Below are 17,723 nucleotides of genomic sequence, written 5' to 3'. Positions count from 1 at the left end.
CACTGTTAAAATGTTTAATACTACCTGAAGCAATCTATAGATTCAACTCAATTGCTACCAAAATATCAATGACGTATTTTTTTATAGTGATGGGATCTCGCTATGTTGACCAGGCTAGTCTTGAACTCCTGGCCTCAAGCAATTCTCCCATCTCAGCCTCCCACAGTGCTAGGATCACAGCCATGAGCCACCACACCCAGCTGTCCATGATATTTTTCATAGGATAGAAAAAACAATCCTAAAAGTCATCAATCAAAAAAGACCTAGAATAGCCAAAGCAATCCTGAGCAAAAAGAACAAATCTGGAGACATCACACTACCTGACTTCAGAATATACTACAAAGCTATTAGTAACCAAAACAACATGGTACTGGCATATAAAGAAAGACCAATGGAATAGAAGATAACCCAGAAACAAATCCACACGTTTATAGCCAACTGATTTTCAACAAAGGTGTCAAGCACACACAATGGGAAAAGGTCAGTCCATTAAAAAATTGTGTTAGGAAAACTGGCTATCCATATGCAGAAGAGTAAAATTAAACCTTTATCTCACAACATACACAAAAATCAACTCAAAATGGATTAAATACTTAATTGTAATACCTAAAACAATGAGGTCTTACATAGAAGAAAAGCTTCATGACATATGTCTGGGCAATGATTTTCTGGATACGAACCCAAAAGCACAGGCAACAAAAGCAAAAAATAGACAAATGGGATTACATCAAACTAAAATGCTTCTGCACAGTGAAGAAAACAAGCAACAAAGTGAAGAGACAACCTACAGAATGGGAAAATGTATTTGTAAACCGTATGTCTAATAAGGGTTAATATCTAAAATATAAGGAAATCAAACAACTCAATAGCAGGACAATAACCCAATTTAAAAATGAAGAAAAGGCCTAAATAGACAAAAAAAATTAAAAGACAAATGCCCAACAAATATATGAAAAAAATGCTCAGTATCCCTAATCATCAGGGACATGCAAATTAAAACCACATTGAGATATAATCTTATACCTGTTAGAATGGCTATTATCAAAAGATGAAAGATAAGTATTGGTGAGAATATGGAGAAAAGGTAACCTTTGCATATTGCTGGTGGAAATGTAAATTAGTACAGCCATTATAGGAATCCATATGGAGGTTCCTCAAAAAATTAAAAATAGAATTGCCATATGATCTAGTAGCAGTCTATACACCACTACTGGGTTTATATACAAAGGAAATGAAATAAGTATATCAAAGAGAGAGCTGCACTGCCATATTATTGCAGCTTTATTCCCAATAGCCAAGATATGGAATCTGCCTCAGTGTCTGGATTTAAAAAGATGTGATATATATGCCATTAAAAAGGAAATTCTGTCATTTGTGACAAGATGGATAAACCTGGAGGACATTAAGTGAAATAATCCAAGCACAGAAAGACAAATACTGCATGATCTCACTTATATGTGGAATCTACAAAAGATCTCATGAGAGGAATAAGTTCAAGAGATCTATTACACAATACTGTAACTATAATTAATAAAATATATTATTGAAAAATGCTGAGTGAATATTAAGTGTTTGCACCACAAAAATGATAACTATATAAGATCATGCGTATGTTAGCTGGATTTATTAATATCACAGTGTACATATCCTTTAATGCATCAAGTTGTACTCAATAAATACCTACAATTTTATCTGTTGAGTTTAAAAAAATAAAATTTATGAAGGAACACAGCCTAAAAGATAACATGCCAAACTGATGCACTGTGTTTCACGGTTATTTGGTTTACATTTTGGTTTTCATATTCAAAAGATAACTTATCAAGATAGAACAGTTATCTTCATTACTTAAAGTACAGTCACTATCATCTAAAGGTCATGTGTCAGTTGGGATTATAGCTGGCGTAAGTTGGGGGATGAGAAATGGACCAATGGTATCCACTTGCAGTTCATTCACTGCCAGATCTTGTTTGGCCTTGACCATTTCTCACTGGAGAATACCCTCATTTGCCATGGGTGTTACGGTGTTTGTTATCCAACAATCAGAAAGACCAAAATTAGGCAAGGCAACCAAGTCTGAACATATGGAGAGTCCCACATGACCCAGATGCTCTCTCAGCAGAGTAATAGATTGAGGCAAAGTGAGGTGGCAAAGGTACAGATGGAGAACCCCCGCCATTGCCAAAACCAGAATCACAAGTCCACCATAGTGAGCAAAACAACATCCAATGTGGGCTAAAGGCTTGGCATAAAGAAGAAAGACCCCTTACCTTCCTGGCTTCTTTCTCTCTCTTCAAGCAGAATTGGGTTCTATATGAGATTATGGGACCTAGTGAATGGACCATCCTATGTGTCAGCAAAATACGGGAAAATGAACATTTCTGAAGCCTACTCATTTGCATGTGAGAGCTGGATTGTTTCATAAGCATATTTTATGTTCATCACACTTTTAACTGAAAGCCAGGAATATCTCATTACATTTTAATTATAAAATGACCCACTTCTTCCCTTCCTGTATTTCTTATACAAACATTATCACTTAATATAATCCAGGCCTTATGCCAATAACTAGACAGATTAGTATATACCTTTGCTCTGATTTTTCTTTTATGCTCCATATCTCATTTGCTCTTTGATTGTTGTTGACTGACAGTAATAATCCTTATACCACTTATCACTTTTGACATGAGAGTATTAGGACATTTTACTTATGAATTTGAGTCCCAGCTCTGTTGCATAAGTTCTCTTTAGCCTGTTATACTTTGGTGTGCTTTTGTTTAGATATGTGTGTGTACACACTCGTATGTTTTAATGAAGATAGGTTGTGTGTAAATTTTGTCACTATCTTGTTTTTTTATCCCCTTGTGTAAGTATTGAAAAGCCTCACTGAATGGAGAATTTCTAGAATTTGTATTTTCTGTAGAGTAGGAAATGGGCTTCTGAAATCACCGAGACAAGCAATGCTTTTTTTTTTCTTATTATCTCATGTGTTTGTCACTCTCCCATCTCCTTGGTTTATTTTGTAATCATGTGTGATTTCATGACATTTCCAAAGGGGGGAACAAAAGTGTTTCCTACTCTTTTACACAGTCAACACAACACTTCTAACCCAGATGTGGATATATTTCTCTCAAACGCAAACCAGTTCTCCAACTGGTGCCCTTTAATTCAACTCTACTGACACTGTCTACCCGGGATTGGTGTCGGATGCTATAGATTGAGGGCTTGATCTTACAAGACTGCCTCTATTTCTAATGCCACTTGCAAGTAATAATCTGTCACCTATACTTCTGACCAACCAGCTATAAACTGAAGTTCCCACAACCCCCTCCACTGGTTCCATTAATTTGCAAAACAACTCACAGAACTCAGGGAAACCCTTTGCTAATATTTTACCCATTTATTATAAAGGATATTACAAAAGACACAGATGAACAGCCAGATGGCTAGAGCAAGGTATGTGAGAAGGGGCACAAAGCATCCATGCTCTCTCAGGACTCACCACCCTGTGGGTACCTCCCTATGTTCATCAATGCAGAACTTCCGTGAACGCAGTCCATTTGGCGTTTTAATGGAGACTTCATTTTGTAAACACAATTGATTAAATCACTGGCTGCTGGTTATTGACTCAGCCTTCAGCCCCCTTTTTTCTCCCCAGAATTGAGAGTGGGGCTGAAAATTCCAACCCTCTAAGCACATGGTTGGTTCCCCTGGCAACCAGCCCCTACCCTTAAGCTACCCAGAGCTCACCAAGTTGTCTCATTAGAACAAAAGATGATCCAATCAATCACATAGGGAATTACAAAGGCCTTGGGAGCTCTGTTTCAGGAACTGGGGACAGAAACCTATATGTATACACATCTTATGTCATATCACATTATGATTTGTTTGTATTTCCCTACTAGGTATGTGTCCACTTCTGTGTCTCCAGTGCTGGTACAATGCCAGGCACAGAGTGGGTGTTCCCCTCCCCCAAATTGTTGAGCACTACATGAATAAGTAAATTTAGTATGAAAAAGACAGTTTATTCTCTGATTTTTATTTATTCATAAGCAATACAGCCAGAATTCTGTGATTTCTGGCACGTAGTGCAGTTTTCCTCAAGTGTTCATCTTCAGGGCAATTAAAGTTGGAGTGTTCTATCGAAAAGTAAATCCTTTAAGGATTCAATGTCATATTTATTCCAACAAATATTTCACTTCCAAGATTAGGCTGTAGAAAACAACAAAAACAGATACTGCCCCTACTGTATACCAGGTTCTGTTCTAGGCATTGTACAAGGAAGGACAAAAGTTCTGCCCTTGAAGACATCACAGACAAATGGAGAGGGACATACAAACAGTAATCCCATTCATTGGGTAGATGTCGGGCTAGAGATCTGTATAGTGCACTATGGCAGTGACAGGACAGCCTCTTAATTTTCCTACAGGGCCTGACAAAGTCTTCCCCACTAAGGTAGTCACATTTTCATTAGGTCTGAAAAGTAAGAGAAATCACTTTTTCTTCTTTTAAGTCTGCTTCATTAAACCTATATTCTGAAGGACCTTCTTTAACTTGATATGCTTATTTTCATTCAACGCTGACCAACTACTGTGTAACTTTACACTGGTCTGGGCTCAGGATGCAACCAAGAATAAGACAAGCAGGACATCCCATAACTAAGAAAAACAATATTATGTAATTATTTGTGATAAGAGCTAGAAACGAGAAACACAAGGTAAGAGATTCATGTATAATTAAAATACCTAATCTAGTCTGCAAGAGCAGGGAAAGTTCCCTCAAGGAAATACTACTTCATTTACCCAATCATGTGTGAATTTATCCCCATCTGTTCACTGAGATGAAAAACAGTAGTGTAGTGCCATCATATATATTAGGGACAAACAAAGCCCCTTGGCACTTTATTTTGGCAGAGATAGGTCTTATGCGAACAGAGAGAGGGCTGAGTTCCAGAGACTATTCAAATACTTTTATATAGTAGAGCATCAATTCATTGTTAATTCCAAGGGATATTAGGCACAGAATATTTCTAACTCTGCACAACCATAGGCACCTCCTGCCAAGGTGATCCATGCTGGGTCATTGTTTGCCTGTTTGACTCCGAATTCTATTTTTCCTGCCTACTTTCCACTCCAGTTCTTACTTGCTTGGCTCCCTCTGTGCCAGTGCCAAGCCACTATCCCACCTGCAACCCACATATGTCTTGCTTCTGTTTTGTACCTCACTGGCCCTTCCTTGTGGATTTCTCTGATTCAACCAGTAACACCATGTGTTAATTCCACACATCTGCCCTATTTCTGCTGAGGCTGATGCTGAACTGAACCCCAAGGAAGTCTTGTTACTTTTAGAGTGTGAAGAGCTGTAAAGTAAGATCTGCAGATCTAAAATCTAAGGCCCATTTTGTTTAGTTAAAAAACATCTGGCCAAGATGTAGTCATAATAAATATATGGCTAAGACTAAATATTACTAAAGATTTTAAAACAGCATTCTATCCAAATAATTAAGCAGCTTATGACTATTACAATCATCTTAGGCTGTACTTTGAATGACTTTTCTATTTTTCAGTGGTTTCTCTGTTTTTTTCTCCCTTCCCCATTTTCTCTCTAATGTCAATTTGAACCAGTACTGTCCATTTCAAGGTCACATCATCCAGATTTAGGACAATTCCAGGGAAGTTGGTCATGAATTAAGGAGAACTCCAAAAGCCTTGCTGAGCTACAGAGATGCGAAGGGCCTTGTTGCCTGTCAGAGCAAGAATCTTTTAAGCCACAGAAAATGTTCAGTCTACTTTCTTTCCTTTTAAATAAAATTCAAATTAAAATTAAAAAGAAAGAGAAGGAACCAATCACATTTCAGATTCCAGGCAGGGGTAGGAGCAAAATTACAAATGTTAATGGCCCTCAACTGGAGGAACTCAGTGTCTTTAGGATGGACTGAGATTTTCCATGTCATGGGGTAAGAACCATAAGAGATGTCTGGATCAAGTACTCTTGGCAGAGGAAGCAAAAGGCCCTCCTGTAAATAAAGATGGCATCTTTTACATATCTAACAAGCAGCAGAGTCTCCTAGTCATGGGATCCATTTGGCATTAGGGATGAAAACTGACTTTCCTAGAGGAGAGAAATCCCCTTCTACCCAGGAGCCTTGGCTTCTTAGCACTTTGTCCTTGTAACGTGTATAAGACCTAAACTGATTTTATAAGATCTTTGTATGTGTTCCTCAGTAGATTATATACTCATGGAGGTTATAAGTCTTTTATCATCTTGGAATCTGCCTCCTCAGTGATATTACAAAGTGCTTTGTAATAATAGTAGTAATAATGATGATGACAACAATGTTAAAGCAGTTGTAATTGATTTCATAACAACTTCACCCTCTTATATAATATAGTACATATTATGGTGATGTTCTAACCGATTTATGCATATGCATATATGAGTGTGTATATTTATTAAACCTATAGACAGACACTGTTATCATGTTTATACAGATAACTGAGGCATAGAAAGGTTAATTAGTCCAAGGTCATCAGAACTAATAAATCACAAACCCCAGCTTTGAAGCCAAGAAACCCTGACTTCAGAGTTCTCCCTCTTAACCACTACACTTGTCCATGGTAATGACTTAATAAAAATATTTCTAAATATTTCTTAAATTTACTTAATATTGAGAACAGAGAAAACAAAACAGGTTAAATTCAGCATGTTTTAAACGCTAAAGACATATGCTGTAAAAGTTTGAGGTAGAACAGTGTAGTGGAAATAGAACTATAGGCCACATTCTAGAGATGCTCCTGATGCTATCTGGCTGTGTGTGTCTGAGTTCCTGAAACCCATAAAGGGAGGCGAACAACTTTATAAATGATTCCAGTTTTGAAATTTTATATTTAATTGCTGTTACCCACGTGCCTTTCATTATGTCATCATCTTTATCCATCTAAACAGATATTCCAGCATGATAGGAGAAATATAAGGTATGGGAATTAAAACATTAATAAATTTTCTCTAAAATCACAGGTCTATGTACAGCAAAGAAGATCATCTATGAGGTCATATTCTTCTGGGAAAATGTTAAAATTAGGATGAGGAAAAATCAAAATGGCATATGAATAGTGGGAAGTGTGGACTTTGGAATCCAATTGACATGTAAACTAATTCCTGTGCCCCCATGCACCATCCATATGCTTTGGAGGGCAAATTACCTAAACTTGCTGAACTTTCTCTCCTCAACAGTAAAGCAAGGATAATTAGGCCTACACGAGGGATCTTGTGAGCATGAAAATACTATGCTGAAGTGCCTAACACCCAGTATTTAATAGATGATGGTAATTAACATTTTACTCTTCTTTGATGAGTGTCAGTCTTCAGTTATGGCAGTGTCATTGTTCGTGAAAACTTGTCTCCTGCCAATTCCTTGTTTTAAATGGGAATACACTGTGCTGGGTGCTATAAGGATACTAAAGAATTATTAAGATATAGTCCCTGCTATTAGGGAGCTTCCAATCTACATAAGGGTGTTATGATTTAAAGGGTAATACATATATTTATTAGTTTTAACAAAAGAGAGATGCCTATAATAAAGAAGGGAGAGTCAACCAGTTCAGGGTAGGAGAAATATATCTGAGGCAAACATGATCAAATAAGAATTCAGAATGTAAATAATCATAATGGCACATAATAAAGCAATGCAGTTAAGCAAAGTCCTCACTTAATATTGTGGATAGGTTTTTGGAAACTGCACGTTTAAGCAAAACAATGTGCTATATAACAAAACTAATTTTACCATAGACTAATTGATATAAACAAGAGTTAAATTCTTACAGCATAAAGTATGGCATTTCACTTAAAGTTCCAGTTTTCAACAACCTACTGGTATAAAGTGAGGTCTTACTGTAACCTCTTGTGATGTGTGTATATAATGCCTCCTTGGGCACATTGGCCTTCTGAATCATTCCTCATCATTGCAACTCACACAGAAATAAGAAAGAATTCAATCCCAGCATGAACCTTGTCATAAGTTCTATTACAATTTATTTCAATTTGTTTCCATGTGACCTTAGAATTTAATATTATAGGATGAAACTCTACCTGAAATGATCAATTATCACTTTCTCTAATTCTTTTGAAGTGTTAAATGCAAATTACTATTAATTCAACATCTCTCCCCAACACCTTTTAAAAGGATTATGGGTCCTCAACAGTTTTGTTTTGTTTTTAAAGTCATAGGCCTCTCTTATCAAATCTCCAACTTGACATTTCTTAAACATTCCTTCCCTAGATTTTTATTGGTGAGATATCCATGTATTTCATAAAATCAACAAGAGAATCCCTGATTGCTCAGGAGAAAACAATTCTGACCGGAGAATGCTGTTACCTGAACCCCTTACTTCGAAGGATCATAAGATTCACAGGTGAGTACAAGACGGAGCTGAACTAAGCTCTCACATAAAAGTAAAATTACTAAAGGCAGTCACTAGATGAGATAAGCTATGGAAGTATCAACGTTAAAAGCAAGGGCTGTTTTGGGGATTTTCTAAGAAGTGCAGAAATTGAGCCTGATCCTACTGCCACATCAAATTTTTGACCCTTGAAGTGGTACTTCTTAAATTGTCTTATGTATGATTTCAACTGATTTTCCCCCCACACAGTAGTTATCTGAGATTTCCCTGGACATATATTTTAATATTGACTGGATATTGCTATACACCTTTTGGCAGAGTCAGGCAAGGGGTTGGGGTGAGGGAGCATCAGGGGACACCAGTAAAATAAATTTAGAAATAATCAAATTTCCTGACAGAGATTTCCCATCTAGTAATTTTGGTATGCAGGGAATTTAACGAAGAGTGGGAAATCTCAGCCATCAGGTTCTTGAAAATAATGCCTTTTCAAAGTTGGAAAACAAATGCCTTTATTAGTGTTCATGATAGAGAATAATGAAGGCATATTCTACATCCCTCCTTCTAGGAATTTTATGAAAAGTGAGGTGCTAGTGATTAACAATTGCAGATATGGGAATAAATGTGTATGGGTACAGGTAGGAATGGAGATCTTACAAAGTTCCTACACATTAAGTACTCTATAAATGATAACTATTACAGTATTCTAATGAGATCCTACAAATGCCTACTGACCAGATGTTTAAGGGAGCCATGATACCATTTAGAACAAGAGAACTGACAACTGAGAAAGTGAGGGTCATGCTCTCAACAAGCCTTTTGGTAATCCTTAATCTTTTTTTTTTTTTTTCCTGTTGTAGGAAAGGATTGAATTTCTTCAAGTAATAAGCAAATACTACATCAAAATCAAATATGTAATAACTTGTCTGGTTGGAGTGGAAATGAAAGAAATAGTGCAGTGGGAAACCTAAGAAAATCTTATTTAAGAGAAGTAACCCTTAGCATTAAAATAGTCTCAGGCATTTGATGTTATTTGCAGAATAAAATTTTTGCAGACAATGGAAGTTTGCAATTGGCTTATGGGTATACCCTGGTCAATATGATGCCACTACTGTCTAGTTCACTCATTCCAAACAATGGTTCGTTCCAAAGATGTCCAGAGTTTGATCACTTCCCAGACGGGCAAGATAAGAGATCAAGGGGAAATGAGGAGAGAAGAGAATATTTATTATACAGAACACTGAACTAGACATTTTACATACATTATTTCATGTAATCTACCCAAAACCCTGTATGGTATTTTATTTTATTTTTTAGACAGAGTCTTGCTGTCTCCCCAGGCTGGAGTGCAGTGGCACGATCTCGGCTCACTGCAACCTCCGTCTGCCAGATTCAAGCAATTCTCCTGTCTCAGCCTCCTGAGTAGGTGGGATTACAGGTGCCTGTCCCTAATGGTGGATAATTTTTGTATTTTTAGTAGAGAGGGGTTTCACCATCTTGGCCAGGCTGGTCTTGAACTCCTGACTTCAGGTGATCCACCTGCCTCAGCCTCCCAAAGTGTTGGGATTACAGACATGAGCCACCATGCCCGGCCCCTGTAACGTATTTTATAGTCCTAGTTGTACATATGAAGAATCTTGACAGGAAATGGGGTAAAGTAACTTTTCCCAAGGAGTAACACATGCACACACACGTACATAATTTGATTCAGGGAAGATTTTATGACCACTGTCCAACCTGCTTCCTGTACATGTAATTACAGCAAGTTATTTAAAACAGAGATTTGTTACAATTAAATTGGAATACCTTTAAAAGTCACTGCTATTTCCCTTGGCAAAGATAAATTACATCTTTTGTGACCCACACACCTGGAGCAGGGTCCAAGGAATAGAAATTTTGACTGACACTTGTCATTTATATAGACCTCTATGCAATGGTAGCACAAGTCTCTGTTCATTGAGGGAAGCCAGAAGATCCCTGCCATCCAGGAACCAGTCCTCTAGATTGTCTGTTGTGGTATCTAAAACTCCCACTTGAGACACCACATTGTAGTGAGGCATGGTTCAGGAAGACCACTGTTAAAGTAGAAGTTTGTCACCCTGGAGGAGCATCAAATTCCCACTTATAATCAATGACACATTAGTCCATTTGGATCTGTCATAAGCTAATAGAGATCTGGACCTTGGGAGGATAAGCCAGAGACATTCAAATAAGGTGAGTTAGAGTTCAGCATCATGAGACTCTGCTTCTAAAGAAGGGATGCTAGAGCAGGGATAGCCAAAAGGTAACATTTAAACTTTGGAGAATTAGAGGAAACAGCATTGAAAGGTTAGGGGGATTGCTGGGTTTAGGAAACAAATAAACAAAAAAAAGCACTTGCTTCAGGCTTTCCCTCTTTTGTTTTTTATGACTCTAGGATCCACCCAGTTGCTCAAGTAAAAAACCTGAGAGACACATTATGCCATCTGGGAACTTGTTAGAAATTCTTAGGCCTCATTCTATACCTGCTAAATCAGAAAATATGGGGATTAAGTCTGATTATTTGTGTTTTCACAAGTCATCCAGGTGATTCTGATGCATGGAAAGTTTGAGAACCACTGGTTTAGGTGATTAAAAGTTCTTGTCTCCCTAAATCTTGTTTTGCAATATCATTGCATTCACCCCAGCCCCACAAAGCTACCATCTGTTAACCATTTTGTAGCTATTGACCTTTTTGAAGCAAAAGTATGAGAAAGTCAATTCTCTGCTTAAAACCTTTCAATAGATTTCTAGTGTTCTTAACATAGCCTACAGAGCCCTTCACAATCTGAGATCCTCACATGTCTCCAGCCTCATCGCCTTTCACAATCTGAAGTCCTTGCATGTCTCCAGCCTCATCCAGAGCCACTCCCTGGTGAGACCCTCTCCCATCATGCTAAACAGCTTCACATGCCCTCCAAAGGAAAGTGTGATGCCTTGCCTCAGTACCTGTACATGTGCTGCTCCTTCAGCCTAGAATATTCTGTTGCCACCCTTTCACTCTAGAAGCTGGCCAAACCCTACTCATCTTTAGAATCCTGTTTAGACATTACCTGTTTACCAATCCCATCAACTAGTTGCCTTGTCCTCTAGGCCTCCACTGAGCCTTGCACCTACATCTGTTATAGGCATTTCTCATATTACTATAATTACTTAAATCTGTTACTCCTGTTAATTTGTGATCCCTTGAAAAGCAGAAGTTGTATCTTTTGCATTCCGTATCAACAGCATACTTCAAAGTACCTGGCACACAGGTTGCCAAAAAATGATTTTTGAGAGGTGATATGGTTTGGTTTTGTGTCCTCACCCAAATCTCATCTTGAATTGTACTCCCATAATTCCCACATGTTGTGAGAGGGACCTGGTAGGAGATAACTTGAATCATGGGGGTGGTTTCCCCCATACTGTTCTCATAGTAGTGAATAAGTGTCAGAACATCTGATGGTTTTATCAGGGGTTTCTGCTTTTGCGTCTTCCTCATTTTCTCTCTTTGCCTGCTGCCATCTATGTAAGATGTGACTTGCTCCTCCTTGCCTTCTGCCATGATTGCAAGGCTTCCCCAGACACATGAACTGTAAGTTCTTCATTAAACCTCTTTCCTTTGTAAATTGCCCAGTCTTGGGTATGTCTTTATTAGGGTGAATGAAAAGCAAATATAAACTTTGCTAAATCACAGATTTGCCTAGAACTAGTTTCATAAATGCTGATTCTTAAGTATTCATTTGCCTTCTGTTTAATTAAGTTTATTACCACTTTCAGCTTAGTCCTAGGAAATTAAAGTGCATAAATAAGATAATTTCTAAGAGAAAGAGAAGTCTGTTCTGACTTTTCATGTAGGAAGGGTGAAGGAATGGGTCTATTTATCTTGAGAAGGGTAACTTCCTCTGAGTATATGTGAATTTTTTTCACAAGAAAGGGTGCTACTTAGAATAAAGACTGTTTAAATGGAAATGTTTTCTTTGGAAAAAATGAGAGTAAAATAAGGCAGTAATCAAAATATACTAGAAAAACTTATTTTGAAGAGCTTAGTCTTTTTTCTAGCCCCAAAGCTACCAAAATACATACTACGCAATTGACATTGGAAAATGACAACTGTTTCAGCTAACCATTCTCACGAACCAGAAATGGCATGACTTTTCTCTTGCAGTTTATGTAATTATTCTACAATCCACTACAAATAGTATTTTCCAAAAAATATCAACTTCACATTGCAAAAAAAAGGCCAATGAATTAATTTTTAAGAAAACAAGGCTTTATGCTGTAAAAGATGAAAAAACTTGGGATTCTAATACAATTCTGGTAAAAGTAAATTGATATTTAACCCTTTCTGCATTGCAAGTTGACAGTGTATTTCAATAACCTTACAAATAATGGTCTTTTTTTAACTCTAATGAAACAATCAGAAATGTAGATTAATTTTTGTGAACTAAAATTATTTTATAAGTTAGATAGCTCTAATTTATGAAAAGAAATAATGCTGCCATTTTAAGTTGCAACCTCAGAAAATAGTATTAAGAATTTTTCATGTAGAATATTCATGATATGTGAAGTCAAAACACTATGAATCCATAATTGTTTTTAAATAAAAAGAATACAATATTATGTAAGTGTATATGTGTATTTGTGTGTGTGTTATCCATAGCAAAGAGACTGAAGGGAAATACACTAAAAATTAGCTGTTGTCACTTCTGAATTGTAGGATAATGAGCAAATTGGGCAAATAATTTTTGGCTTTCTAATGTTCTGTAATTTTAATTTTTTATCATGAATATGTGTACTTTTAGAAATCAGAAAAAGAACTAAAGATAATTTTTTTAAAGAGTGAGGGCAAAATAAAGGCCATCCAGAAGGATGGCCAAGTTCTCTAACATAGTCTGCAGTGTGGATAGAAGAGCAAAAATGTCAACTTGCTTCTCTAATTCTTTGTCTCTGTGTGGCATGGATTTGAAGGTTAGGCTTCTGCTTCACCCCACAGATCCAAATTAAGTTTTAAATGAGACAATGGCAAGAATAGTGAAGTCAAAGAGAAAACATTCAAATTCAACCATCTCCTCCTTTAGCAAATGCTAATGGTGTTGACTTTGACAGAGAGTATTAAATTCCTTTGATTCACAAATCCAACAATAAATTTTTTCCCCAAGGTTCTCATTATAAGAAGGCTGCCTGTCCTCCCAGGTTTTAAGCATAGAACATCATAGCTAAACTTCTCTATCCACTTCCTTCTAAACCATTGTATAATTTCTTAAGTTATATTTGTATAATGTGGGAAGGGAGGAAAGGAACTGGCTAAACTAACAGATTTTACCTATACTTTATAAAAACAAATGTAATCAAATTAGTAACATGTATGAAGACTCCTCTCTTTCATTTTTTCCCTCTTCATTTCTTTTACTTTATACCATTTCCTTTGCTACTACATTACATTGCATAGTAACAGCAATACAGATTTATGTTCTTGAGAGAGTTAAACGTCCACATTTCTTTTTCAATGGCAATGACTAAATAAGGAAGTTACATTTTCAAAAAAAAAAAAATATGAAGTTCAGTTCAATTCTGTTCACATATATACTTGCATAATTATTTTTGTAAATATCAATTATTAAATAGTAAATATTTAATATTGAAAAGTAATGAATAGGCAGCATTAGAATTTGATGAGGGTTTTTGGTTTACCATATAGAAGGAAAACTAAATTAACTTTCCCTTCCTGAATAGCTGCTTTGAGTTAATTAAAAAACTGATCCAAATATGCCAACATTTGACTATTCACACCTAAAATAGCTTGTCATCCAGAGGTATTCATTGTAGTCTTTTCATTTGGGGTCACACAGTTCATCCATTATTACTTCTAATAAAAATTTAATTAAATACCAACCAAGTCTTGTGCCATTCAGGTCAGGTCCGAGGATTAGGTAGCACTGGACAGACTAAAAAGTGCCATGGTAAACAGCTAATTCATGTAATGCTAATTAATTTCCCTAAATCAAGTGTGGTCTAAGTGAAAGCATGAATATTTTAAATGCAGTTTCAAAGGTCCTGGCGTTTATGGTTGTAAGAATTGATACCCTGGGACAAGCTTAATGTCAGCCTTTTTGAGAACTAGAAAATCCTCAATTTTGAAAGTCATTTAAATGTGCTGTATCAGAAAAAAAGACTTTATTTGATTCGATTAGTCTATTTCTGTTTGCACTCAGTATTATAGTTAAAATACAGCTGGGGGGCTGGTCATGTTCTTTCAACCTTCAATGAAATACTCATTGAGCACCTACGAGATGTTAGGTACAGATTAAGGTGTTGAGAATATATGAGTGAACCAAATGCAAATGTGCCCTCATTCAGTTTATAGTCTGATAGAAAAAGCCAGACACGAAACAAAATAAATTATAGTGTTAGAAGATAAGTGGTACAGAGAAAAATAACTAGGGAAAGGAAATAGGGAGTTTGTGGTGGCAGATATATAACTTTAAATGGAAAGGGGAGGCTGTCATACCATGAGAATTGTCGAGTTGGCAGTGAATCCATAGCAGGACAGACCAATCAAGACAGGGTTGATCCCAGGGTTGATCCCAGGGAACCAGATGCCCAGGGAACCAGGCCAGCTCCATGTGCTGACCAAGGGAGTTCAAGCTGCCCAGGTAGTCTAAAGATAAGTGACAGTGCCCAGGCACCCAACTTCCTTTCTGAGCCATGAGTCTAGACCATAAAAGAAAAATGTCAAGAGCAAGGCAGGACATGGGCCTGTAAGTAGATGGAGATAATTTCTAGAACTCAGCAACAGGAACCATAGTTGAAGCTCAGGTACACAGGTCAAGAGGAAAGAGCCAGGAAGAATGTTAAGGGAAAAAAATGGAACTCCTGTTTCTGGACCACATAAGCAGCCAAGCCACTAGACTTAGAGACTAAGATGTTTGCTACTTCCTACTGGGGACCAGGATTGGGCTTGTGACTGTGATTCAAGGACGCAGGGGAGGAAAGATGCTGAAGCTGGTACCATGACTGGCCTAGAAGGCGTAGCCAGGGAGCAACCTTTGCTTGGGTCTCAAGAAATTGTGATGAGGTTGCTTTTGTTTCCTCTGCTCAGTGCAGGGACTAATTCTATTCCCCTTTGAATGTCATCCTTGGTGAGCCAGAATATTACAGATCTGAACAAAACTCCTACCCTAGAACTCCATAGATTACCCTAATCATCAAGAGGAAAGTTATTGAGTCATATGAGACTCTAGTGATTCTTTTCTGAGGGTCCTCCTTAGCGTTAGTGTTTAGAGGCTGGACTCCAATAAAGGACTGAGCAGAAAACTGCTTTCTCTAGCACTTTGCAGGTTAGACAATGCAAATTCATGACACTACAGTGAACTCAATTGCTGTAAAGCAGTGTTTCTTACCCTCTGCACTATCGATATTCTCTGCCAGATAATTCTTTTTTTGTGTAGAAGTAGAATACTGACTTGTGTGCATTGTATTGATACGATGTTTAGTAGTACCTCTGGCCTCTATTCACCAAATGCCAATAGCACTCACTCCTCCACTAGTGGCAATCAAAAATGTCTCCAAACATTACATAAGTTCCCTGGGGCGGGGTCACCCTCAGCTGACAATGACTTTTGTAAAGGTTTTTAAGTATATTTCAAAAACTTTTAAGAAGTTGTACAATATTTTGCATAACAAAAATATTCATATAACAAAATTAGGCACTAACTGATGACTCAACGGTGAGTAGTTTCAAAGCTTTCTATAACATTTTTTTTAAAGTAGTGTGTATTTTGGAGGCAACTTATTTATTTTTATTTTCTGAAACAGAGTCTTACTCTGTCACCCAGGCTGGAGTGCAGTAGCATAATCACAGCTCATTGCAGCCTTGACCTCCCAGGCTCAAGCAATCCTCCTACCTCAGCCTCCTGAGTAGATGGGAGCACAGGCACACACTGCCTTGCCCAGCTAATTTTAAATTATTATTTGTAGAGACAGGGTCTCCCTGTGTTGCTGAGGTTGTCTCGAACTCCTGGGCTTGAGGGATCCTCCAGCCTCAGCCTTCCAGAGTATTGATATTATAGGTGTGAGCAGAAACAATTTAAGTTATTCCATTAGAACATAATGAAAGTGTTTAGGAAATGCATCAAGCAGAGGGCAACAGCACCAGATCTCAGTGTAAGTCACGAACCATGCTGGCAGCTGCCCATGGGGGTTTGATGTTGATCTTCTGGTAGGAATGGACGTAGATTCAGATCATCAGCTTCAGCTTTAGAAACTTATAAACATGGAATCACAAAAGCCAAATTTGAAGTCCTCAAAAAATCCAGGCCTCGATATTCCTGTATTTTGATATCTCTTGGTAGCTACATTTCTTTCCTCCACATTTAGTTTGTATCCAGGGCATATTTTCTAGACTTACTTGCATGTACATGTTCCATTCCACTTTAAAGTTACCATGGCCTCTGGCAAAGTTTTATGTTTTCCTCTCTATTAAGCAGCATTTGGAATTATACTGCCTAGAGGGACCGAGAAGATATTTAGAGGCTAGGTGGCAAGAGAGAAAGCTTATATTTGTGAGATAAAGCACTGGGGAATTGTCCTGTCAAAGGAGTAAAGAGGACATTCTTGAGATAAAATCCTGTTAAGAAGTCGAGTAATTTTATGCTTTGAAGAAGTAAAAATGTACTTGTTCGTTCTTTTTGTTTATAGAGATATTTAGTGGGCTTTCTAGTTGATTACTCGTCATCTTTATTAAGTAATTATCCTTCATCTTCACTTATCATGAGTAATTACAACGACAAATACGGGTTTTGTTTTTTTTTAAAACCACCAGCTTATTGCATTGTAAAAGGTGCTCTATTAATGCAAAGGATGAATAACTGAGTCAAATATTTGTTTCAAGTTGTTACAACTGTAGGTTTCTTATCTCTTTCCTGCATTTAAAAAATAATTTTATAATCAATTTATAACCACTTCCCTTAGTTACATCTGCTTCTCTCAGTTATAACAGCAATGTCAATAAAGGACTCACAATTTACAAAGTGTTTTTACAACTGTTTTTTATGAATTCAATAATCACCCTGTGATATAAAGACTACTTATAATTCATTTTAATAGATAAAGTAACTAGGTTCAGATTAATTGACTTAAATAAAATCTATTCTTATGATCTCAACCATTCAATCAAGACAAGCAGGCTGTTGTCAGCCTTTGGTGTTTGTTCGGTATCTATACGAGAAAGAGACCACAGCATTGCCCTGTAAACACCTGAAATTTACCATCCAAGGAACTGATATATTTGATTTTGTCAGGAACTTATTTTTGAAGCACAATATGTAAGGC

At 37.0% G+C, this 17,723-nt stretch overlaps 1 protein-coding gene across 3 annotated transcripts in view; it reads left to right on the top strand.

The window, feature by feature from the left end:
• The window catches only part of LOC105546770 (lipid phosphate phosphatase-related protein type 1), a 309,015-nt gene that overhangs the window by 268,679 nt on the left and 22,613 nt on the right, over nt 1-17,723 (top strand). For all 3 annotated transcript variants that reach the window (XM_011990053.1, XM_011990055.1, XM_011990054.1), the window contains one exon: nt 8,276-8,408. In XM_011990053.1, the coding sequence (XP_011845443.1) occupies nt 8,276-8,408 (133 nt within the window). The remainder of the gene's footprint in view (nt 1-8,275; nt 8,409-17,723) is intronic.

This window comes from Mandrillus leucophaeus, unplaced genomic scaffold, assembly GCF_000951045.1.
Source record: "Mandrillus leucophaeus isolate KB7577 unplaced genomic scaffold, Mleu.le_1.0 Scaffold368, whole genome shotgun sequence".
Lineage (NCBI taxonomy): Eukaryota > Metazoa > Chordata > Mammalia > Primates > Cercopithecidae > Mandrillus > Mandrillus leucophaeus.
This window is presented reverse-complemented; position numbering and strand designations above follow the sequence as displayed.